This window comes from Grammomys surdaster, unplaced genomic scaffold, assembly GCF_004785775.1.
Source record: "Grammomys surdaster isolate TR1022 unplaced genomic scaffold, NIH_TR_1.0 192, whole genome shotgun sequence".
In the NCBI taxonomy this organism is placed as follows: Eukaryota; Metazoa; Chordata; class Mammalia; order Rodentia; family Muridae; genus Grammomys; species Grammomys surdaster.
In genome coordinates this window covers 761,199-786,142 of record NW_021604637.1, presented here as the reverse complement: position 1 = coordinate 786,142, position 24,944 = coordinate 761,199, and the positions used below count along the sequence as shown (strand labels likewise).

Below are 24,944 nucleotides of genomic sequence, written 5' to 3'. Positions count from 1 at the left end.
ATGCCTGGGGTCCTTTCACATTCAAAGGAAGAAAAGTAAGGAGTCCCTGGCAATTAATGGCCCTATACTGTATACCAGCCATATATATATAACTGAATAAGGATACTACCTACACATGCTACTAGTGAAGGCAGATCCATCCTGACCACCAACCCACCCACTACCTCAAGGTCCCTGATATCCTTCAGCATCCTTCTCTTCTTTATGAACACAAGGTCCTCCCTCTCACTCCCGTTTAGCCCAGCCTTCCTCTGATGCCCAGGTCAGTCATAGCCCTCCATGATCCACCACCCTGCATCAGTCACCTGGCTGAAAATAAAAGGAGTCTCTCCCACTCTAAAGTCTATCTGCCTACCCCATACCTCCAAACACTAGAATAGACATTGCCTATGAATGTCTTGACTTCCAGAGGAAACCTTCAAATCAGAAAGCTCAGTTCTGATAAGTCATTGTGTCTCATGCCCACCTCTACACTGGAACACCTTTGCCATACACAGAGAAGGCAGACAGATTGGACACCATCACAGTCTTCTAAGAGACAGGGCAGGATGAAACCAACTATACCAATCCAATCTACCAGCTTCTCCCAAAGGAAGTGAGAGGAAGCTCCTGACCTTGCTCAGGGCCAGGATGGGCACGAGGGCCCATGAAATAAGCTTTCTCCCCTCAGTGAGAGCTGTGAATGGTACCCAGAGTCCCAAGCCTGGAAAACACAATGCTTCCTTCCCCGCACTGGGACGGTTCCAGATCTGGGCAGCAGCATCACAAGGCAATTATTCTGCCCAGAGCCCACTCAAAAGAACAAATCTCCCCCACGACTAAAATACAGTCAATTCATGTTTCAGTCCTGCTATTTAATAAACATCTGGTCCAAGAAATGCCAGCAGTGCAGCAGCAGCCAACAAAAGGGACCTGAGGCTTCTCACAGAGGACCCCCACTTCAAATGCATACAGCCAGGAGGGGCACAGATGTTAAACAGTACAGGAACACAGAAGGAAACCCACATAGGGAAGAAAACAGAAGTTGATGAAACACAAAAACACCCCTCACCAAAAAAAAAAGGGGGGGCAGAAAGTAAACCCAACTGACAACCAGGTAAGGTTTCAAAGGCTTGTTTTTCTCACTCACCCTCTGTTTATTGAACACCTACCACAGGCCAAGCTTTGTTCTGTACTCTCAGAAAGCAACAGGAGAGTAGGCATAGTCCCTGCCCTGGTGGACCCTCCATTGTGGTGAGGCAAATGAAAGTAAACAAACTCACAGAAAATAGGAAGTGTATAAGGTAGTCTTGAGAGAGAGGCAACTAGGTAGTAATTTGTGTGGAAACGGTGGTCCGAAGGCCCCTGTGGGCAGCAGGAGCCAGCAAAGCATGGCCTGAGGGCCAAGCCAGCCACTTGCTTTTGTAAACAAAGACTTCTTGGAGCAGTGCCACACTCGTTTGGGTATGTATTGTCTAGGACTGCTTTTGTGTTACAAGGACAGACTGGAGTCATTGAAAAAAAGATCTCATGGCCTACAAGCCCCAAACACTGATGGTGTTGCCCTCACTGAAGGTGTTTCAGCTTTTGTTGTAGGAGGGGACAGGAGTCTCTCTCCTCCAAGAAGGAGAAGCCATCCTGGAGCTAATGGAGCCAAGTTTGAAAGACGTTGAGAATTCGCTTGGAAGGTTCTCAGATTAGGCCTTCCTGCCTGTTTAAATCAAGAGGTAGCTAACCTGAGTGACTAACTGGAAAGGAGGCAGGTCTGGAACGATGGCTCCATGGATGAAGGCATGCTTGCCTAAAGCCAAGTTTGGTTCCCAGAAACCCATAAAAAGGTAGAAGAGGAGGAAAGACTTGACTCCACAAGACTGCACTCTGACCTTTACACAGCATGGCACGTGTGTCCACACACACTCACACATCACACTCAAACATCTCTCTCACACACACACACACAGTAACACTGATATGATAAACAACAGCAACAAGTAAAATAAAGAATTCATATTTTTAAGGACAAGGAAAAGAAATAAGAAGGGAAAGGGGGGTTCGATTTGACCCTAAGTCACATACCATCTGCCACTCTGGTCTTAACATCTTTGAACCAAAGACTCATAAAGTTAAAAATGATGGAGCCTTAAAGGCTACGACATCCACTGAGAAATCCTTCCTCTACCTGACATCAACAAAGGACCAAGACTCATTGAAATTCAGCTGTGCTGCTGGACCATGTTGGACCAATTCTACCATACCGTACCACCATGCGATGAGGAACACAGGATGAAGAGGGCTCTTAGGTAGGACAGGACATTGGATGTTTGGTAAGGGGGCACTGCCCTGGGTACAAGGACTCTGAGCTCATTTCCTCTCTGCCCTGCATAGCCTCTCAGCTACAAGAACCCCAACCACCAAAATACAGGAATGCCTAGGCATTATATGGGAGGCGCCGGGGAACCCACAATATACTTGATCTTCCCGCCACAACTGATGTCAGTCATCCGCTGTTGTTCTCAAGCTATGACTGTGGCACTTCATTGTGTTCGGAAACAACTGGATTTTATCTCAAGACTTTCACTGACAGGCTCCCATCTCACTCAGTGAATGGTGAGGATAGCTTGGCATGCTCAAAATGAGATCTGTTTGCCAGTAAAACCAAGCGAAAACTCTCTAGTTTCTCAGGAAGATGACTGCCTTCTGAGACAGTAAAGTATCCTCTGCAAGCACATCAGAAAGATAAGTATCTATGAAATAAAGCCATCCTAACATCAAGGCCTCCTCCAAGGAGGAGCCTTGGATAAGGCAGAAAACACAACTCCCCAATGGCCTTTTCACAAGAGGCCCCGCTTAGAAGTCAGCGGCGTCAGTAGGCTATCCTACGGCGTCCTAGGCTATCCTAGGGAGCAGGGAGATTGGATGGATACGAGGAAAGAAAGGGTAGAAAGAAAGGAGGAAGAAGGTCAAACAGCAGAGTGGGGGAAGAAACAGGAGACAGAAGGCTATTAAAGGATGGGCAGGACCCTAATAAGGGAGTGGGAATAAAAAGCTACCCCAACAGGATCCCAGGACACGGATCCAGTTGGTAGCTCCCTGAAAATGGAACACCCATGAGATACATCATGGACCAGGGTACTAAGAACATGGAACCAAAGTGGCATGCTGAGAAGATGCCATCCTATACCCGTCTAGTCTTTGAGACTTGCTTGAGAGCTGAAGACTTCTCTTCTGTTCCTCAATCTTTTGGGGGGCTTCGAGGCTGGTGCCTCAGAATCATTGCTTGCTCTTAAGAGTCCTGTGGTATTACAACTCTAAATTGCAGCTGCCTCATAATGTCCTACAAGGGTCCAAGACACCAAGGACACTGTGCTTACCACACTCCACCTGTCTCTCCTACTCAGATGGCCTTCTGACACAGGCTGCTCCTTGCCTGACTCCTCCAAGCTGCTCTGTATAACACGTGACAATTGACACAGGGCAAGGAACTCCCTGGGAAATCCAAACAGTCTCTTTTATAGCAATATCAACATTTCCTGGATTTAACACTTCTGATTCCGTGGCTTACCAGAGCACACGCTTCCAAGTTCTATTCTCTGTACTCTCCACAGCATAATGAGGAGAAAGTTCCAGAAGCTATGAGCAGAGGCACCAAATGTGCTTTCAGGAGTTTCCACAGACAGAAAGTCTGTTCTCATACATTTTTCATAATTAAATGGAAACTTGGAAAGACGTATGGGAGCGGGGCCATCCATTGTCATTGTTACCTAAACTCTCTGAACAAACAAGGCGACATGTTTACTTTCTGGGAAGGCTCCGCTCAGCTGTTTCTACCTGCTACAAACACAACAGTGGCTGGAGGCTCTCCTGTGTGAAGCTTAGCTGTGTTTCTACCCACAGGTTACAAACCCTTGAGACATGTCAATAGTTTCCTGTACACTGGGCATATTTTCAGTGAGCTGACTACTCTGATACTCAGAAAACAAACAAGCAAAAACATAAAGAGGGGTTCTTCACAGCATCAAAAGTCCATAATGAAAATATCAACAGTGTTGGGGTAAGGTGGTATTCGGTAGGCATTTGGGAGGGTGGGTTAGGAGGGTCATAAGTTCAAAGCCTACATTGGCTTCAGAATGTAAGGCCTACCTAAGCTACTGAGTGCAAGTCAAAGCCAGCCTGGGCTATGTAGTGAGATTCTATCTTTAAAAAACACACACACACATGTGGCTGTCACCCTGCCATGAGCCCCCTTTCTCCCCAAAGATCCCTCAAGTCACTATTCCCTGGGAGGTAATAGGGATTTAGAAATGAGGGGCTTCTGACCCAGGTGAAAGGGAAACTGAGGCAGAATCTTCCTGAATTCTTCCCCAAGATCCATGTAAGTCACAACCTCTGGATGGGACCTCACCTGATGTCACCAGTGACAGCTTGTATTTACTTTCCTGTAAGTTGCAGGGGAGGGGTATGACCCCTTGCTATGCATTTAGACATCCCAGAATGAGGTCCTTCAAGAAGCAGATGAGGCCGGGACTAAGACACCTCACAGAGCACAAACGAAATTTTCCCCAGCGTCATCAGGATGGCCATCTTGAGGCTCCCAAACAGCTAGAGCGTCTGGAAGTGGGAAGCTGCTTCAGGTAATGCTTCATGTTGCCAAGCCAGCGATAGCAGCACTTCAGACTGTCACTTTTTATAATGTTTGCCTATAAACTTTTCCCGTGTGGTTTCTGAAATGGCGCCCGCGTGCAAACAGAGAACAGATGGGCGTCCAAGCCCTGCCCTGGCCAATCATCTCCCGCAGAATGCATGGCAGATTCCCACCATGCAGGGAGAAGGAGCCACTTCTACCAACCATCTCTGGGGCAACAAATCACCCCGCATTTCACACCGAGCCACCTTTTAGGGTATCCCCAGAATGACTTATTTGTCAGCATCTAGAGTTAAAGATACAGTGGGGTACCTCAAACAGCCCCACTTAGGGCGTCTCCCCACAAGGCAATCTGACCCCAAAGCACATTCTTCTAGAAAGGACAAAGCGGAATCATGATAGATTCACCTAGACGACGGAAGGACAAGAAGGAAGGGGGAAGATGGAGAGAGGAGAGAGGAGGCAAGAAGGAAAAGCAAGGAGGAGGGTGGAGAAGGTGCAGCCCCAGCAGGGCTAAGGGACTGGGCTGCCCAGCTAAACAGTCCCCACCTTCCAGCACACCTCTAGCCCAGCAGGGTTTCACAGGAACTCTGGGGCAAGGACAATACCATGGCCCAGCGCTCTCCCAGACTGTGCCATCTAGTACAAGACAAATAAACACCATAGCCACGGGACTGCCAAAAGTCTTGACAGAGAATGGGGATCAAGCTGCCAAATGTCACTGCAAAGTCACAGGACACTGGGTTCATAACAGGTGAGTGGCCGTGGGCTGACCCACCCTGCTCTCCGAGCCATAAAGATGCCCTGCAGTAGCCACTCCACGGTCCTGCTGAGCTGTGTTCACTGGCTACAGAACAGTGTACAGAACTTGAAAGGCTCTTTGTAACTTCGAGTCAAAGATGCCCAGAATGCAGGGCACGTGGGACCAGAATGCCTACCTAGGCTTCTGGAAACCTGTGATTCGTGGCAAGACTAGGACCTTGGAAAAGCCCCTCCTGTGTATTTTTTTTTCATGGTACGGTCGGCATGGAGCTGGCACCAGGGTTCAGTATAAAGATACTAAGGACAGTGGGGTCCTTTGGTGCAGTCAGGAAGAACCTCCTCTGCTAGCCTGTCCTCAGACACAAAGACGACGAGGACACCCTGGAGCTGGCTGCTACAGCTCCAGCTCTTTCAAAGCTTCTCCTTTGTGCCAACTTGCACATCCTGCTATCAAACACGGGCCTTATAAGGCCTCTGTACAACTCATCCTTAAAGAGAGGAGGGGGCCAACACCCACACAGGACAAAGATGGAAGTTTTCAACCTCAAGAAATATGGCTGTATAAAAAATGGTGGTGGGGGAAGGGCGGGATGGTAAGGCTGGGGAAAGGAGAGAGGTGAGTAGGCTGCCCAGGCTCTTTGTTTACAACCAATAGCTGGGGCATCTCTTTAGACAAGTTCCTGTTAGCATCACCCCCCCACACACCTCACCTTCTTCTTCCTCAGCTGCAGTAGTCTGACAGCCTCAGAAACACACTGGGCTGGTTCAAGTCGCCCATCAGAGAGGACTAGAAGGTAGCAAATGTTTCAATATGGGAACCATTACGTGTTACGTATCTAGGCACACCCCTCGTAATTTAGGCTTGGCTTTGAGAAACAGAGTGTAACCGCCCGCCATGTTTGAAGGAAATTATGCCTGAACCCAGGAGAAAATAAAAACGCAGAAAAGGCAAAAAGGCCTAAGAACGCCCTTGTATCACTGAATGAATCACTGTATCACCCAACACCTGGACTCAAAGTGGCAGCTTCACTCCATACCCACCTGCACCCCTCTCCTACCCAACCCTGTCATGCCGTCGCACGATACTGTCCAAGTAACAGAGACGCCTGGTCACAACATAAGCACTCAATTCATACACTCCCAAGACTGACACTCCTACTGGGCCACCGAGACACGAGTAGAGATCAAATCTGCACAGCCACACAAATCCCCCCAGCTGTTGATGCTTTGCTTGAGCGAGAACTGCAAAATGGAACCTTTTGTTCTGAGAGCATATCCCAGAGAACTCAGCCATTAGAGTCCACAGCACCCAGGAAGTAGAAACTGGCATTACAAGTTATGTCAAAGCACCCAGCACTCATGGCTCAGAGGCACAAAGAGGAGTCTGTATCCATGGTCTGGCCAGCCAGGCCCAGGCCTCCTGCGTCCTGAAGGCACACTTGCAGAGAAAGCACAGGCTTCCTCAGGTCTGCAGGACTCCTTGGGACACGCTGTTCCCCAAACCTTGCCATCTAGGGCTAGATCCACAGACAGACAAAGGCCACCAGGAAAGTCTGCTGAATCTCATGTGGCGCCAGGTTGCTGCTCCCTGTAGCTACAACATCAAGGAATGGCATAAGAGACCTAAAGAGGTGAAGGCCTGAATGGAATGTACCCAACCTATAGTGATACAGTTCTCCCCCCCTTCTTCTTCTTCTTCTTCTTCTTCTTCTTCTTCTTCTTCTTCTTCTTCTTCTTCTTCTTCTTCTTCTTTTTGTTCTTTGAGACAGGGTTTCTCTGTGTAGCCCGGGCTGTCCTGGAACTCACTCTGTAGACCAGGCTGGCCTCGAACTCAGAAATCCCCCTGCCTCTGCCTCCCAAGTGCTGGGATTAGCCTAGCTAGTGATACTGTTTTAAGATCTATTTTAGTGTCTCTCTAGGAAATTAACTTACATATTACCCAGGTACCACATTCCTTTCTCTCTCCCTCCTCTCCTTGTTCATTCACATAGTAGCTTGCCTAGCCAGAAGGTACTGTCTGTCTTCTGTCCCCTGCCCCTGTACCCAAACTGCTACTAAATCTGAGAGGTTCCTGTGCAGTTTTCAAAACCCAAATGTCTCCTCTATTAGATTTCCAGATTCTAATTATGATACATGCCATCACCCCATCCCCATGATGTCATAACCTATAAGTCTTATCCATGTAGAACATGCAGACATAGTCACCCCTCACCCAACTGTCCCATGGAGACATTCCCAGAAGGTGGAAGAAAGGAAAATGAACGCAAAGACCTAGGTCTATTGTGTGTAAGGACTTCCACGAAGGACCAGCCTCAGGCATGGACTGAGTGCTTGGGCTGGGTGCTCACGGGCTCCCAGATGAGGATGGCACCGCCAATTCAGAAACCCTTTGTCCAAAGACTTGCTGCTGTCCAGAATGAATGTGGTCATGTTGAACAGCCCCCTCCGTCCCTGAGACACCAGCCAAGGCCAGCTGCTGGCAAAGGGCAGCACAAAGGGAGAACCCAAGGCTTTCTGGTAAGTCCCTCACTGGCCCTGATGTGAGGAGCACACTGAGAGAAAGCACTCAGTGCATAGTAGGGCAAGTGCTCTACCTGAAGCTCTGCACCAGCCAGCGGCCACCTGGGGCTTGGTTTTATGGGTCACAGCCTGATTCTAACCGGTCAGTAGATGAGTCAGCAGAGGATTTAGACAGCCCCATGAGACTATCCACCTGAATTCCTCTGACTCCAAACCAGGGTTTTCTTTCAAATGAACAGATCTGTCATATCTTATATATGCCGCTTCCCTAAGTGAGGATTCCCACAAGGTTCTCAAGTGGAACTAAACATCTGCAGGTCTTGAAGGCTCCTCCTCATCCAGACCAGGCCTAATATCTGCTGCAAGAAGCCAGTGAGCCAAAAGACCTACAGTTTACTGTACCTTTGGGGGCTGGGCTGACAGAGAGCTCAGTCCATAAAGTACTTGCCTTGCAAGCATGACTTTAATTCCTCAGAACCCACATTTAAAAAAAAAAAAATCTAGTTGTGGTGAGAGAGACATCTATATCTCTAGGGTGCCTGCTGACCATCCAGCTTAGCCTACGTGGTAGGCTCCTGGTCAGTGAGAGACCCTGTCAATAAAACCAAGGTAGACAACACCTGCACACCTGTCATTCATCCATTCAATCAATGCACACACCCGATTACACCCTAGTCCCTACAGGAAGTCCCTACAGCAATAGGCTAAGTTATCATATCCCCCACCCCCAACCCCACCCCCACCCCCACCTCGGATGCTGGGAATAAGGGCTCTAACACCAAACTACAGACAGGCCCAAGAATTGCAGTGCCTAAAGCTTGGGGACCTGCTTGCAATGAACTAGGGTAATTGGCAGGTGTTCCTGAGGCCGAACTGCATTCCAGAGGCAAGTTTGCGCGGACTTCACCGTTGCCTGTGGCTCTTTAGAAGCTGCATCTGGAACAAGCTTGCCTCTCTGACACTGAGATAAATATTCAATAAATGGCATACACTCAAGTGGAGATATTTGCCCTCTAATTCTCTTAAGGGGCAGATCAATGCCCAAATCCTATATGACATTTTCCTTGTTCAGAGCAGCCCCTCCCTCCTCCACTTGGTAAGTACTTTCTGAATAAAGGAATAGTTTTAAAGTGGCCTGGCTACAAAGGCAAGGTTAAGAGTTAGCCCTAGAGGGCAAGGCTGCCTCCTGCTTCTCTGACTCCAGACCTTTGGGGGGGTATTGTTCAGCAAGTTTATTTAAAGGGCTTGGCCTTTCTTTTCTCAGCAGGACCCCAGTTATAACACCATTCAGAGAGGCAGATGTGTCCCCAGGACCAGACCCCTCCAAAGCTTCCCAGCCAATTGCAAATGAAGGGCCAGCAGCTGGAGACTGTGGAACAGATGGCCTTCCCCTTGGAATGGGTTTGATCCTGTTGTTGGGGCTCAGCTAGCTCAGGTCTGCCTGGAAGCTGGAAGAGAAGTTCTGCTAGAGGAATGGTCAGCAGGCAGCAGGACAGCAATGACCTCATAGAAAGTTGCTTTCAGAAGAGGGCGGGGATCATCCTGGAGTTGGGGGGACACACCATTCCAGCTGGTTAACACCACAGGACCTAGAAAGGCAGGCCAGAGCCACAAGGATCACTTTTCTGTAGTGTTTTGCAGGGAAAAGCAAGGGCTCCCTGTCTGGGGATGCTATCCAGGACTAAAAGCCACATCTGCTTGGAAGTTCCAAGATGGCACCACCATGGTTAACCTTTCACTCCTGCCCTACAGACCTCAGATTTGCCTGGAGGGAAAGGCTTTCAGAAAGCAAACAGATCTGAAAAGTGGCTCCCTTCAGACTTCACCACTGAGTCTAGGAAGATCCGGGCGAGATGCCCAAACATTGTGGCTTCCTGAGGACAAGGTGTGTCACTGTGCCAGGGAAGGAAGTTGTCATTACTCTGCCCAAGACCCAGCAGGGGTTTTCTGGCCTCTCAGCTCTTGCCATTTCCTTGCCTCCATGATGGCTAGGCAAGAAACCAATCAGAGAGCTGAAGTGGCAGGCAAGAGACATCGAGGAGCAGCTACATACAGCATGGTGCAGCTTCCTCGGAGTGGCCACCTCTTCAACACTTCTCTACAACAAAGATGAGATGGGAACTGGCTAGAGTGGTGCCAGCCTGTAATCCCAGCACTCAGGAGGTGGAGACAGGAGAATCAGACATTCAAGGGCTACTACATGAGACCCTAGGTCAACCAATAAGTTGGGAAACTAACTCAAAGGGAACTAATTACCTTGAGACTGAAAAAGCACATCTATCAACGGCATCTTCTCTCTACCAGCTTGGGAAGTGGTCATTATATGCAAGGGCTGTACTGCTCTGAGGGAAGCCGATGTGATCCCGCCTCACCTGAGCAGCCCTACCCACTTCACAAATGACCTCTACAAAGAGGTCAAGTCACACTCACCTCCATACGCAGCTGCGACCAGAGGTCACTTTTTTTTTAAACCACCAAATTGAGCTTTGCTTGCTTTAAAAACAGGCTTCGTTTCCTGGTTTCTTTTGCCCCTAGGGCCACCCTTCTCACCAAACTGGAAGGGGAGTGGGTGTCTTGACTTCCAACCTTTAGTTCTTGGAATTTTTTCCTTTTCTTTTTCCCCCTGGGGGAGAGGGGAGGAGACAGAAGGTGAGAGAAGATAGGCGAGTCCCTAATCTCTGGAGAAAAGTGCCCGGAAAGGGCCTCCACACCTGTCATTTCCTTGACCACAGGCTGAAGGAATTCCAGGTAGTCCTGTGCAGGTGGCCTTTGATTTCCCACCTTGTTGCCAAAAAGCAGAAATACTGGAAGGAGAAGCTTGAGATGTTATCAAAACAGCAAGGCATGAAGCTAAGGTTTGGCAGGGTCTGGAGAAAGGAAGATCTCGCGATGAGGAGCAGATGGCAAGACCAAGATGGCCCTTCTTGTTCTGAGCTCTTGTCCAGTGGCTCAGCATAAGTCACCATCTAGGACCCTGTGCGCTGTGTCCCACTGGTCCTGGTGGCAGCAGAGGGTATAGACCAATTCCCTACTTATCACCAGAGGCCATTATAAAGAACTACAGAATGTGCTAGAAAACTTCTATTGCCTGAAACTTTCCATCAAAGGACTTAAGGAAGGAGTGTGGATAGGTAAGCTGAGAAACAGAATCAACCAACCTGTCCTCTGAAGTTTAATGTTCAAAGTAGGAATGGAGAAAAAAGAAAAACAAAACAAGAGGGTTGCCCAATGCTCCACCAAATATCCTCTTGCTGAGGAAGGAGAAATGAACTGTGAAATCCATCTTCCACCAATAACTTCAACTAAAGGGTGGGTGTGTGGTCAGTGTGAAGTTGTCTGGAAACCACAGCATCTCTAAGAATAACAAAAATTGTATTCATGAAATGGGATCCTGGGATCTGCCTGTTTATTGGGAAGGGGCAATTTGTCAACATCCCTAACACACGTGAGCCGCTACAGGCACTTAAGGAAGGCCTGGCGCCCTCAGCACCACCTCCTTCAGCATCATTATCACAAGCCATGGAATGAAGAGCATGACCTCATCTGTCCTCATGGAAACCATCATTAGCCCACGAACTGAGTTGAAGGACATGATCTCACCCTGAATCTCTGCCATCATAAGCCCCTCCCAGAGGAACCATGCACATGAATGCTCAGCTCTCCCACCACTCTGGATCCCAGCAGAATTCCGTGAGCTCCCTTCCATGCAGCCCACTGAAAGCCCAGTACCTAGCTCCCCTGGCAGGCAGATGAAGGATGCCGTTACAGGAGAAGATGGCAAAAGGCAAGCGCCACCTGTGATGGTGGGCAGGTTCCTCACTGGCCTGGACAGGGCACCGCACACTACAGCACACCCAACCAAGCTCATTCCAACCTCCCCACCATGCTTTACCAGCCTACACTGATCCTTTGGATACTTCAAACAGAAGACTCTCCTGTCAAAATATACCCATGACCACGACAGGTTCTCACTATGGGCTGTGTGGCTACAGTTGACTTTCTTAAAAAACAAAGGGGGAAAAAAAAGTCAACCTTGAACTGCTAGACTATAAGCAGGTAAAGGGTCACGTGTCTAAACATCAGGGGGCTTGCAAAAGCCCAAGAGGGCAAAAAAGACTTGGTTGAGTAAAGGAAGGCCTAATGTTCTACTTAAATGTCTGAAAACGTGTTGTTTGTCATTACAGATTACAAGGCAAGCATCATATCAGGTCTTGAAATATGGGTTTTATTTACTTTGACAAAGGTGTGGGATGGAAAGAAATCAGCTCTTACCCAGCACCTGCGTTGGGCCGGGAACTACAGTTCAGTGTGTATTCAATCTGCACAATGTAGAGAGATATTATCTTGGTATTTCAACCAGGCTATCTCACGTGACTGAGGTCAAGTAGATAGTAGAGACATTCAAACTGAGCTCCCAAAGGGCGATTTCCCATGAGACTGTACCTCCAGAGAGCACAACACATACGATTTCAAAACAAGTTTACTAGTTTCTACTTAAAATTTTAAGTCAAATGTCAGATCAGGATTCCTTAGTCTTTAAAGACCTGAGTGGTTTTAAATCTGAAACATACATCCATACAGGCTATATATTCAGCAGGGTACCTGCTACAATCAGCTAAGCAACAGTCTTAGTGGAAATCCAAAGGGGTGGGGTAGAACAGGGAAGAGGTGGCTTGAAGCAAGCCACATGACTCTAGGGCTAGCCAACTGTCAGCTCTCAATGTGAACTTGAAGGGTTTCCAAAGAGAATTAACTTGACAGCAATCTCACCATGTGGGCCATTTTTGGTGGTAGATACCTTTAAAACACTTGGTCACATATGGGGGGAAAAATAGTATTTGCAAACTATCAGGCCTAACAAAGTAAAAAACAAGTTCCAGAGTTAGAAAACAATGAAGGAATTTATATGAGTTGATTTCCTTAGTGCTCAGGATTGAGATGTCTCAGGAACATAGTACATAAATAACACAGATAAACATGCCGGCCGGCTTCTCCTTCCTGGAGCCGTCAGTGTTCTCCTTAGGAGCTATTTTTAACATCTTCATAAAACATGGTCACCATAACCTGAAATTCTCTCTGTTCAGAAATGGCTTGGGATTCATGATTCTTTAGTTGGGCAAGAAGTTAAAGAGAAGGTATGTGACGGTTTAGCTCCCCTGACTTGACCTAGTCAAAAGCAAGCAGTGGACTTTCTTTTATTCTCAAAATGTAAAAAGTCCACAAAGCACATCATTACCTACAGTGGCCTCAAGCAAACAAGCAGCACATTCACATTTAATCACAGGGCTGGAGAGCCCTGGGTGAAGTGAAGACCCACATGGCAGTTCACACCACCCATAGAACTCTATTTCCAGGAGACTGGAAGTCTCTTCTGGCCTCTGCAAGCACAAGACACATACATGGCGCATATCCATCCATGCAGGCAAAACATGCGTACACATAAAAACAAATAAGCTGTAAAAAATAAGTCACAGTCCAAGTTTTTCAAAATTACTGAAAATTGAGATACATGCTCTTCAAGAATGATGGACAGTTAGGAATGGAAATTGAGGCAGGAGGATTGAAAGTTCTGGACCAACCTGGGCTACAGGGCAAATCCCAAGTCAGTCTGTGGGAGACGCCCATCTCAAAAAACAAAACTACCAGCACAAAAGAATGGTCATGGTTAGTCCTGAAGGTTAAATACACTTTTGTAAAACTACAACTTCAAGCTTTTGGCAAGTTTTGTGTGTGTGTGTGTGTGTGTGTGTGTGTGTGTGTGTGTGTGTGTATTGGTTTGGTTTTTTGCTTTGTTTTCTGAAACAGGGTTTTTCTGTGCAGTCCTGGCACTCACTCTGTAGACCAGGGTGGCCTCAATCTCAAAGGGCCACCTGCCTCTCTGCCTCTGCCTCTGCCTCCTTAGTGTTGAGATTAAAGGTGTGTGTCACCACCACCACTTGCTCTCCAACTGTATTTTAAGAAAAAGCTACTACTAATCACCCTTAGTCATCAGTGGGACTACCATCTTGGATTTTTTTCCCCATCATTCTCTACAAAGCAATAAACAGTGAGGGCAGGGCAGCCCACCTGTGAGAAGGGCATGTGCAGGCAACAGTCGGTCAGAGGCTGGATCCCCCAGCACCTGAAGATAAAGACAAGTAGGAGCACTTCCCTGTGGGTGTTGGGGACCCAATGCTGGTCCTCTGGGAAAGGAGGAAGTGCTCTCAATCACAGAATCCAGCCCCTGCAGGGCCAGTTCTGCACAGGAAACCCATAATTATCTGTAAACTAGCCTGCAGCATCCCTTCCCCCAAAATAACTCTAGCTGCTGACCAAGACAAGACACCCTGCTGGATCAATCCCAAGGACTCAGTCAGAAATGGAAAAGTAAGAAAGACCCCGATGAAAGGGACTTAGTTATCTTTTCATGACCACACTAACTATGTAAGTAACCAAACCGTCTGCAAGTGTGAGAGCTACTGCATGCACAGGGCTACTGCACACATAGGGTTACTGCATCTACAGGGCTACTGCATGCACAGGGATACTGCATGCACTCCACAGAGAATGTGAACATTAAACATCCCCTTCCTGTTTAAACACTACCCCAGTTATTTCATAACCATGTAATTATTCATTAAATCAGATATTGAAAACATCTCATATTGGAATGCTTGGTTGTTTGAATTCTCACCCTCGACAAAAGACAAAAAAAAAGAAAGAAAGAAAAAAAAGAAAAAAATTTGAAATATCTTGGAGCAGAAGGGATGGCTCAGTTTTTATAAGCATGGATTGCTCTTCCAGCAGATCCACTTTCACTTCCAGATCCAGATTCCAGGCATCAAAACTTCTGGCCTCCAGGGGGACCTGCACTCATGTGCATATACCTACACAGAAATACACATACATACACCTAATTTAAAATAATTTAAAACTAAGTCTGAAAAACAGCAAAGGTCTTTAGAGGCTGGCTGAGAAGCTTTTTTTTTAAGTAAGTGATTTTAGTCTTTTAACTGATTGAAATAAACAGGCAACACATACAGACATTCTCTCTTTCTCTCTCACACACATACACATTCACACATACACAGACACACACACACAGACACACACACACACACACACACACACACACACACACACACACGCTCTATTCAGATCAGCGGAAGCCAGCAAGAGAGAGTTATGTAATTGCCAATTTTCTGGGCTGGCCAGATTTTTGCTCTAGAAGTAATATTAAATACAGTTCTTCGCCCATGAATTGTGAAATACACTATATTCTAATAAAGAATGTGTACTTCATTGTGTGTTTAACAGCATGTGCCTGCATTTGGTTTAATTGACCAAGAATAAGCCCTTGTTCCTCGGTGAACTATCAAGTTACAGTCAACTCTTAAATATTCACACTCACTCCGAGGAACAAAAATGCAGATAATAGGAAACACAAGACTTATGTTAAATCATCCACTTGCACCATGTAGATATTTCTTTTTCTCTTCTTCTAACTGGCAATTAAATGTGGAGTGCTGAGACCACAGCATGTAGGATACTCTCAGACAAAGGACTTGAACCACCCTGGAACATAAAACCCCTTCACGCAGACCTGCTGGTGAACTTCATAAGGCTCACTTCAATCTAGAACAGCATCATCCCAGAAGAAGGCCCAAGAATAGGTGGGTGTTTTTTAAGGCATGTAAATTACTCCCCCCACCCCCACCCCTGCCCTCAGGCCATCCCTTCGCACATTTCACTTAGCAGAGGGTGGGAAAGTAATTAAGGGCTTGGGGTTGGAAAAGCCCTTTTTAGTTTAGCTCCTACTGGGCTGGGGTAAACAGATTCCCTTAATGTCAACAATGACTTAATTAGCCAGAGCAGGTGACAATGTCAGGGGGAATCTGAAAGTAAGAGCCGAGGCTGGCAGTAATCAGGCTTGACTATACTGGGAACATACAGAATATGAATCAACAGAACGGTACTTAGAATCAGGACCACCCCTCTGCAATCCGCAACTGTGGACACTGTTGTTCTTTGTCATGGGGGTGGCCAGTCGGATACGATCATTTCTATTCTGAAATACTGAGTAAAATCTTACCGAGATGACTGTCTTCTTAGGTCAACTGACTTGACCCAACCCTGCTGCTGCCACTTGAGAAAGTGTCCAGAGACACATAGACAGGATGGGATGGGGGACGAGGACATAGATTACAGGACTACATATACTGCACACAGCTACATGACTGAACGCCACATCTCCCTAAAGGGGCAAAGGGGCTCCTTAGTAGGGAGGCACAGCTCTTTCTAGAAACTTCCTGATTACATATTTGTCTGGCCCAAAAGACATTATCTAAACTGAGCTTCTAAATGAGCAATCCAATGTCTTCCATGGTAAAGCTTTAGAAGTCAGAAGCTGAACTTGGTGTTAGCTGAAGTTCTGGTTGCACCAAACACAGGGCTAGAGAGATGCACATATGTATATGTTAGACACCAGAGCCTAGCAAGTAGCCCGATCTCTGGCTTGATTGCCCTCTAATCACCTGGATGTCCGTGACAATGTTGGTCTCACAGACAAGGTGATCGAGCACAGACCTTGCAGAAATCCAGCGTCACCACCTCCTCCATCCAAAAGCAGCTTTCCTCCCAGGGTACCTTGCTTGCTGCACTGAGAACAGGAACCACCTTGTTCCCAGCTTGCTGGAGATGCTGACGGTCAAGGCCACCATCAATATCAGGAGCTGTGCTTTCTTCTCTCTCTGTCCAGGTCACTGGTGAAAACTAAACCTCTTGAGGTGGTCCTCAGAAGTCATCTGGGGATGTTGCCATTCAACAACTATTGACAACGTGATTCCACCAAACTCAGTAGGAGAAGAGGCAATCGGAGCTCTGGGATTTCTTCGTATTTTCCAAGCCTGCTCTGGTGCAGCTTCAAATCTTAAGACTTTTTCTTCTTTCTTTTTTCTTTTCTTTTTCTTAGCATCTCCCAACTCTAAATGTGATTCGAACCTCATGGAAACTCTGAACCTAATGAAGTGTACCCAGGGGCATTGGCAAAGTGTGACCTACAACTTCTGGGGCTCCTGAGCCTCCCTCCCAAACCTTACATGTACCTACAGGTGGTGGGATCTGCTTTCAACAATGTGAGTATTGTTGGCTATCAGTTCTTACACAAAGAGCCATTTGGGGGACTCCAGCCCACTGTCCTTCCTCTCCCCCACCTGTCTTCTCCCAGCACGTACAGACGTCTTGTAACCTTTCTTAGGTAATTGGATGCAGTCCAGGAAACGCTCCAGGACCATTTTCTATTCTGCACTGAAATCCACTCACAGCAACACTGCCCCGAGAGTCCAAATGAAAAATGACAATTCTTTCCTAACCAGGGCTGTTTCTGAAGCCCACACTGTATGAAATCCCAGCTCAGCTTCCTTAGTTTGTGCTGAGCCACACACTCCAGGGAAAACCAGTAATTAGGGGAACATCCATTTTAATTATTAGCAAAATTAAAGAAGTGCAGACCAGACTTTCAGAAATCCAATCCTTTCCCCTCACATTAAGCCCTTTGAAAACATGTCACTGTTGTAGATTACACTCGCCCTGACATCACAGGATAAGCCACAAAGAGGCGGTTCCAAAAAAGGGTGTGACACTGTATGTTGAACACACCTCATACACTAACTCCTACCATGTATGCATATGTGTATATATATATTTCCTTTCCAAAAGACACTTGGTAATTTATAACATTCCCAGGCATCCGTGTGGCCCGACACCCCCCCCCCCGGGCCCCGTCTCATTCACACTGTGAGAGTGCCTGGGTGGATCTTACTGGGGACCGGTTCCTCAAGCCCTCCTCTCAGATGGGTACACAGCCCTCCTTGGGGACATCCTTGTGGGGGAGGGGGTTCTGTCCCCACTACCATTCCCCTATGGATGAACACACCACTCCTCAGGACCCTGATTCAGGGTGCATAACCATAGCAACTCAGCTGACCTGCCAGCACTCAGGACCGTGACGGACTCCAAAGCCAGCCGGCACCAGGTGGGCCCTCAGCAAACACGTTCATTAAGTGGTGATGACTGCTGCAATCTGCAGTGTCACGCTCAGATTACCACTCAAAAAATAACTCGCCTACCAATATTCCCTCCTGATGACAGATTCCCATGCCGCACCAAGCGGAGAGGCTTGGCTATCGACCACATCTCTGATGGACCTGGGAGAAGGACCAGCTCTTTGCCCAGCTCAGTACTTCAGCCATGGCCTCCCCACAACTAGCTTCTCACATTTGCAACCAAGTGTGCAAAGCCAAACACGCTAGTGAAATCTGGCGTTTCCTCGGATGGGGGAGACTCTTGGCAAATTCACTTTCGAATCTTCCCAACATAAAACCTGCCTCTCTGTGATGCTGGGTATAAGCACAAAAAGCTTACGACAGCTTAAAAACCAATCCAGCATGGCACAGATCATGGTGTTCAACTTCAGAACCTTCTTTTCTCTTAAACAATGTGAAAAAACATCAGCTTTCAGAGGCTGCCTATTTCCGTAAGCGAAAAGATAGTGATTCAGGGCTTTCCCTCGATCTAGAGAGTAACTGCAGAAGACCACAGTCACCCTGCCAGGGTATGTCCCTTCCAGAGTACTTAAGGCACTGGCTGAACAAGAACTGCCGCTGCCTCCCTCGCCCAAGCAGAGAGAACAGAGCAAACCAAACCACTCCACTCATGCCTGGAAGCCAAGACCCTCCCTTCTAAGCTCTCCTGCGGAAGATGTGGAGAGAGACCACCCTCATAAGGCAGCTGGCTGAAACAGGCCTTCCATTTAAAGACCACTTCCCCCAGACACACCCCCAAAACAACTTGGTACCCTTAAAATGACATTCAAGAACTTACCTTCTGGTTCTAAAGTGGTATCCTCAACTAAACTGAAGGAGGGCCGGGCCAGGGACAAGGCTGCCATGGTGACCAAGACCAGGCAGATGAAGCGCCCCCAGCTGACCATGGTCACAGTGCCAATCCCTGGTCCTCTTCCATATCTCCATGTGGACGGTAATCCCATCTGCACACTTCTTCTGAGACCATGGGCTACCTGCAATGCCTTCAGCCCACAGGGGGCTCAGGAGCCAGGGCGCTGCAGCGGCTGTGCTCAGGCTGCTGTTGCTGTTGTTGTTGTTGTTGCTGCTGCTGCTGCTGCTGCTGCGGCTTTGGCTGCCACTGAAAGAAATTCAGCTAGATTCAGTCTCTCCCCCGTGCCAACCTGCTTAAACCCAGATGGGATAAAACCGTTTCTCAGCCTCTCAATACATTCACAAACACATTCTTTCTCATTGTCGGAAAAGCCTTCCATCCTCACCTCAGCGTCCCAGGTGTTTCCAGAGTAGTCCACAAGCTGGAGTAGGCTAATCTTTTTAAAAAGCTTACTTTTAAGAGACACAAAGATAAACCATCTCTATAGGACCAGCCCAGCCACCCAGCTACACAGCGTGCCCTTCCATCCACTATCAAAGCTACCAGGTTGCTGAAGCAACTCGACCTTCCTTCCTTTCAAGGGCAATTGCAAAAAACCCGAGTTTAAAACGCTGGGCTTGGCACGACCAGACTCATTAACTTCTCTTATTCCAGCTGGCCTTTAAGAAGCTGACTGGAGGAAGGGTTTGCTCTGAGAACTGCATTTCAGCTGAGCTGAACGGCATCTCCCCCACCCCACCTCCACCCCTACCCTCAGAATGGTTCTCGGAAAGAAAGGAGACCAACAGAATCAAAGAATCTCAGGAAGGCTACAAAAAATTCCCACCAGTTTACACTTGTCAGAATTCATTTTCAAAAGCAGGCGTGTATTTCAATCTTCAGCCAAGCAGCCACTTACAGAGAGTGAGTTTAATCCAACGGGGGACTCAAAGCCTGGATCCCCTTCCACTGACTAGGAGGCAGTGTACAGGCATACTAACTAAATATCTCCAACCAACATCAAAGGGGTAAAGATACAGAGCAGATACAACCCTTGATGGATGGCTCAAGATTTTATTAGTAATGGTGATGAGACCCACAAGCTGTCCTGGTATGCGATTGGCCTGCGAACTTTCAAGACTGCTAACCTATCGGCCAAACTTCCAAAGTATCAGTTACAAGGGGCACACTCAACTCACTAGATCCAAAGCAGAGAATTTCCCAAGAAAGCTTACCCCGGGACAAATAACTATACGTTTGTTCAGTGTCTTCAATGACTAAGCCTTGAGTCAGAATGCACAAGCTTTAGAGAATCTGCTTAAACCAATGGCAGGAAAGGATCCGACAAAACCATGGGATTTGGATACTGGGATGTACATTTTATGATGGGTGAGCGTTTTAATAAAAAGGAGAGAAAGAGAAAAAAAATGTCCAATCTCGCGCTTTTGATGCCTTCAATGATGACACAGGATTTCAACACTGCCAGAATTTCCCTGAAGCCCTCACTGTCCTAAAATCTGTTCCTTTCACCCTTCCCTGAGATTAAAAGGCAGAGAGGAAGAACCATCTTCAAGGGGGACATTAAGGAGCTGTTGTTTTTTATTTTTTAGCACAGGTAAAACGGTATAGCTAACAACAAAAGCCAGGAAAGTGTGTGTGTGTGTGTGTGTGTGTGTGTGTGTTTGGGAGCGCATTTAGGTGTTGTGTCTTTAGACAGCTTGAAGGATTTTTGTTCTCTAAGTCTTCTTTCTCCTTAAAGCCATGAGTCCCAAAAGATAATTCCTTGTCTATTTCTACATACCTGTCAAAGGAGAGTACACAAACATTCTCATTGATTTACTAAGAACTTTCAGAATGCAGGTAAATTCTCCACCTCTCTAAAAACTTTACAATCTCAGTCCCTAGTAGGTCTTGCGGCAGGGTGCTCACCCCACCTTCCCCACCAGGCTCTACCCAGGAGTGCCTCAGCTCCCGCTGAATGAGGAAGATGGCCAGTGCCCCAGGCTGACTCAACCTGAACGTTGGATCTTCGAAGGCCCAGCCCCCACAGCAGCTCCCTCCTCAAACCTCTGTAAGGCGAGAAGTGAAGGCAGCAGGTCTGCGCAGCTCCTCACCAGAGTGGACAAAAGTACTGAGCGACCTCCTAGGCAGGATAATTAGGTCCCAAGGCTCCGTGTTGGGAACACAGGCCCAGCATGCTGCTGGCGGCCACAATCCCAGCTTCCTGCCTTCAATACCATAATCCTTCCTGGAGGCTGAGCCCCAGAGAAAGCCCCAGCGTGTTTATTTTTCCCCCTGAAAGGGGACTCTCTTCTCAGCCTACGAGGGAGGAGTCCTCACCCTCGCTCTGACGGATGGCTCTTCACGGCCACCCGCCCCTTGGGGTCATCTCCACACAAGTCTGCCTCCAAAGACAGACAAGTGACCGGCAGAAAGGGCCCGGCTGGTGAGCTTGCGCAGTGTTGTACACGTTTACACACTCCTTGGCGTCCTGCAAGAAGGCAGGCTAACTTAAGGCCAGCCCTGGGGGTGAGAGGGGGTGCTGCTACCTTAAAGGGTAGTTCCAAGATACCTCAGCAGGCTGAGCAATTGGCATTTTGTTCCTAAATGGCTTTCTCCTGGGAGAAGTGAACACTCCCAGGCTAATACTAAATGTAGCCTCCCTACCCTGGTTCAAGGCTCCCTTACTTCTCCACGGGGCTGAATAGGGAAGGGGGCTGTCACGGGCTTGTAGAGGGGAGAGGCGAAGGCGGGTCCTAAATATAACGAAATCCCAAAAATACAAGCTGCCGTAAGTAAGACCATAATCCCTGCCTACTGTCTTAGTGGGCACTCCGAGCAGCTTGGGGTGCACATCACCACCCTACTTCATTGTAGCATTTCTTTCATTTGTCAGCCTGGAATATCCTGTTTTATCCCTCTTCTTGGGGCGCTAAAGAGCTCTGAGAAATCTGCATTTTAATTGACATTCCAACGAGAGGGAGAGGGGCGCCTGATTGCTTTTCTATTCAAACTAAACAGGCTTTTCAGATGAAAATGAGTCCAGGCTGGTGGAAGATTTACAGGGATTTGGGACGCTTGGGACAATAGAGTTTTAAATGTTGATAGCGTTTCACACCAAACACATAATGGGTGCCCAGAGTTTGAAAGCAAGTCTGCCTTTAAGGGTAGGTTTTATTGAACTGGGGGGTGGGTGGGGGGTGAGGAAGGAAGGTCTTGGGAAGTTTGTAGGGGCGCAGAGCTGAAGCCGGCCTCCCGCGCCTGCCCCCTGGCCGCGAGAGTGGAAGCCAGCGCCACGCAGGGCCCTCGGCCTATTCCCCTGCGCTGAAAGAATGAGCGCTCAAGTTAGAACTCGCCTGTGCTTTCAACATCTCGGCGCGGCTGCGGTCGGAGCAGCTAGGAGAACTAGGAAAAGTCGGTCCAGTTCGCCCCCTAGCCCCAGGCGCGCGGCGATCGCTCCTGCGCCAACCGCTGTGGCCCGCGAGGGATGGCCAGCACCGGAATCCCAGACCAAAGCCACTGCCTCCCTAAAGGTGTCACCCAGGCATCTCCATCCCTTTGAGGATGTTGCCTGACACACTCCAGCAGTTTCTTCCCAAGAAAGAGCCTCTCCTAAGGGTCTGTGTAATACCAGGCTGGAGCTTCCAGAATCCAAGCACCCCAAAGATGCCCTTCCCAAACCCGCGCCTATGGGCTGTGTCACTGGCAGGCGGCCCCATGGCGCGCCGGCTCTGAGCTCAAAGGAACGCGCCCAGTAGGCAGGACTGTGCCCGCCGGAGTCTGACAGGAAAGGGGTGCCGGCGGCGGCGGCAGATGTCAGCATTTGGATGGAGGTGCTGAAAAAACTCCCCCAAAGCCAGCCATCCGCATTCATCCACTCCTCCATCACCAATACAGCCAGAGACTGACAGGGCGCGCCCCCAAATCGTTTTACCCGCGCCCTTCTCTCGGGGATCCTGCGCCCCGCATCCTCCCACGGCACCCACTTCCCCGGCTGGCGAAGCTCCCGGAGGCGTTCCGCACGACGATTACCTTGAATGGCAGCGCTCCTCTGCGCTTGGTGCTGCGCCGGAGCCCAGAGTGGGTCGGGATGGAGCAGGCGATGAGCTCGGAGGAAAACTCCAAAAAGAGAACGATCCCTTGGGTCGCAGCCGGCGCCAAGGTTTCGAGGCTTTACGCGCGCCCGGGATCGCAGAACAGCGAGGACATGACGCCGGAGCTGCCCTCGGATCTGGGCAGCTTCAGAAGAAAGGACTGGGGCTTGGCGTTGCCTACTCCAAACTTTGCTGGCGAGTGAACACTCGCAGCGCTCAGGAACGCTGAGGCCCGGGGGCTCACGCCCGGCCCCCGCCAGCCCGGAGAGCAGTCGCCACGCCGGGCCAGGAACACACAGGCAGCCCCCGCGCCGGAGCTCTGGCGGCCGCGCGCTCGATCGTCGGTGCGCCCGTTCCGCGTCCGCCGCCGCCGCTCGCCTCTCCCGGCGCTCTCCCCGCGCAGCCCGCGCCGCCGCCGCAGCCTCTTCGGGAGGGTCACGCCCCCCGCTGAAACCCGAGCCGTTTCCTGGACGGCGGCGCCCGCTCTGCCAATCAGCGCCGCGCGTTGGGGCAGTCCCGAGCCCTGCGCTGCTCCCAACGCCTAGCAGCCGCAGAGACACCAGCCAGGCAGGCGAGGGGCCCCGCCGTGCTGCCCGCAGAGATGTACAGATGACCTCTCGGAACCCGGTTGATGAAGGGCCCGGTACACTACTGCCCCGGTCCCTAGCCAGCTTCAATGCAGAGTGGATGCGTTACGTTGTTTTATGTCACGTTAGGAAACAAATGACAGAATGCTGTGCAACTTCAGACACCTTAGAATTGGTCTGCAGCATACTGGGACCAGAAATTTCCTGTCATTGAAGCTTTGAGGGTAGAAACAGCTTATGTTAGTGGGAGATGTTGCGTTATCTTGTTCTTCTGAACAGTAGAAGGGGGTCGTGGTTTGGGAAGCCCTCCTTTAGAAAGGCAACAAGTGAATAGGTAATTGTACTTAGTCCGCATATCTGCCTGCAGAGTAACAGACCCAGATTCTGACAAGAAAACTGAAGAGCGGAGAGGTTAACACACCTGGCTACTGGTTGAGCCCTCTAATGTGGCTGTCCTGGAAAAAGCCAAAGTCTACAACCGAAAACATCTTGTTTAATAGTATCAATGTAGGTTAACATAAAGAAATCCAAAGGAGGGCTGGAAAGATGGATCAGCAGTTCAGAGTGCTTCCTGCCTTCCAGAGGGCCAGATGCCAATTGCTGGCATAAATATCAGGCACTCACAATGGCCTTTAACCCCAGCCGCGGAGGCATCCAAAGCCTCTGGTCTCCTTGGGAGGCTATACTCGTCAACACAAAGATACAGGCACATAGTTCAAAAATAAAAATAAATATTTAAGAGAAAGTGAGGCTGGAGACATGACTCAGTTTAAGAGCACTGCCAGAGACTGGTTCAATTCTCAGCATCCACAGGCTGTCTCACAACTACCTCTAACTCCAGTTCCGGGGTCCCGACGCCCTCTTCTGGCCTCTGGGGGTACTGCATGCACAGTGTGCAGACAGACTTATAGGCAAATATCCATACCCACCAAATAAAATGAAAATAAATAAATAAATAAATAAATAAATAAATAAGAAAGAGAGAGAAAAAGAGAGAAAGAAAGAGAGGGGGAAGGAAGGAAGGAAGGAAGGAAGGAGGGAGGGAGGGAGGGAGGAAGGAAGGAAGGAAGGAAGGAAGGAAGGAAGGAAAGAATCCTGAAAGAGTCCAGACAGGAGTTGGAGACGTAGTGCAGTGGTAGGCTGCTTGCCCAGCATGTACAAGGCCCTGTGTCTGATGTACACCACCCCCAAGAGAGAAACAAAGAAACAGAAACAGGAAACACACTCACTCTATCAAAAAAAAAAGTCATCTGATGTTGAGCAAATTGGATTCCTCTCTCTGACTCTTCCGCTGCAAAGCAAGATTCTTTAACTAAATGTCAGGCCAGGTTGTAAGTGATTGGCATCTCCCATTTGTCTCTTCCACTAGGCTGTCTTGGGATCATTTATCTTTCAATGTGCGTTCCCTTTCCCTCATTCAACCCTTGAGAAATTGTGCTTAAATTC

General features: G+C 48.6%; 1 protein-coding gene across 10 annotated transcripts in view; it reads right to left on the bottom strand.

Annotated features, from left to right (window-relative positions):
• Nucleotides 1-23,856, bottom strand: part of Fgfr2 (fibroblast growth factor receptor 2) — a 111,444-nt gene extending 87,588 nt beyond the window's left edge. For 3 of the 10 annotated variants that reach the window (XM_028769381.1, XM_028769383.1, XM_028769387.1), the window contains exons 1-2: nucleotides 22,850-23,171; nucleotides 18,764-19,084 (exon numbers count right to left, since the gene is read on the bottom strand). In XM_028769381.1, coding sequence (XP_028625214.1) covers nucleotides 18,764-18,929 — 166 coding nt within the window. In that variant the 5' untranslated portion in view covers nucleotides 18,930-19,084; nucleotides 22,850-23,171. Of the gene's footprint in view, nucleotides 1-18,763; nucleotides 19,085-22,849 lie in introns of all 10 variants that reach the window. The other 7 variants (XM_028769380.1, XM_028769382.1, XM_028769385.1 and 4 more) reach the window with 5 other exon arrangements.
• Nucleotides 23,857-24,944: the final 1,088 nt, after the last annotated feature.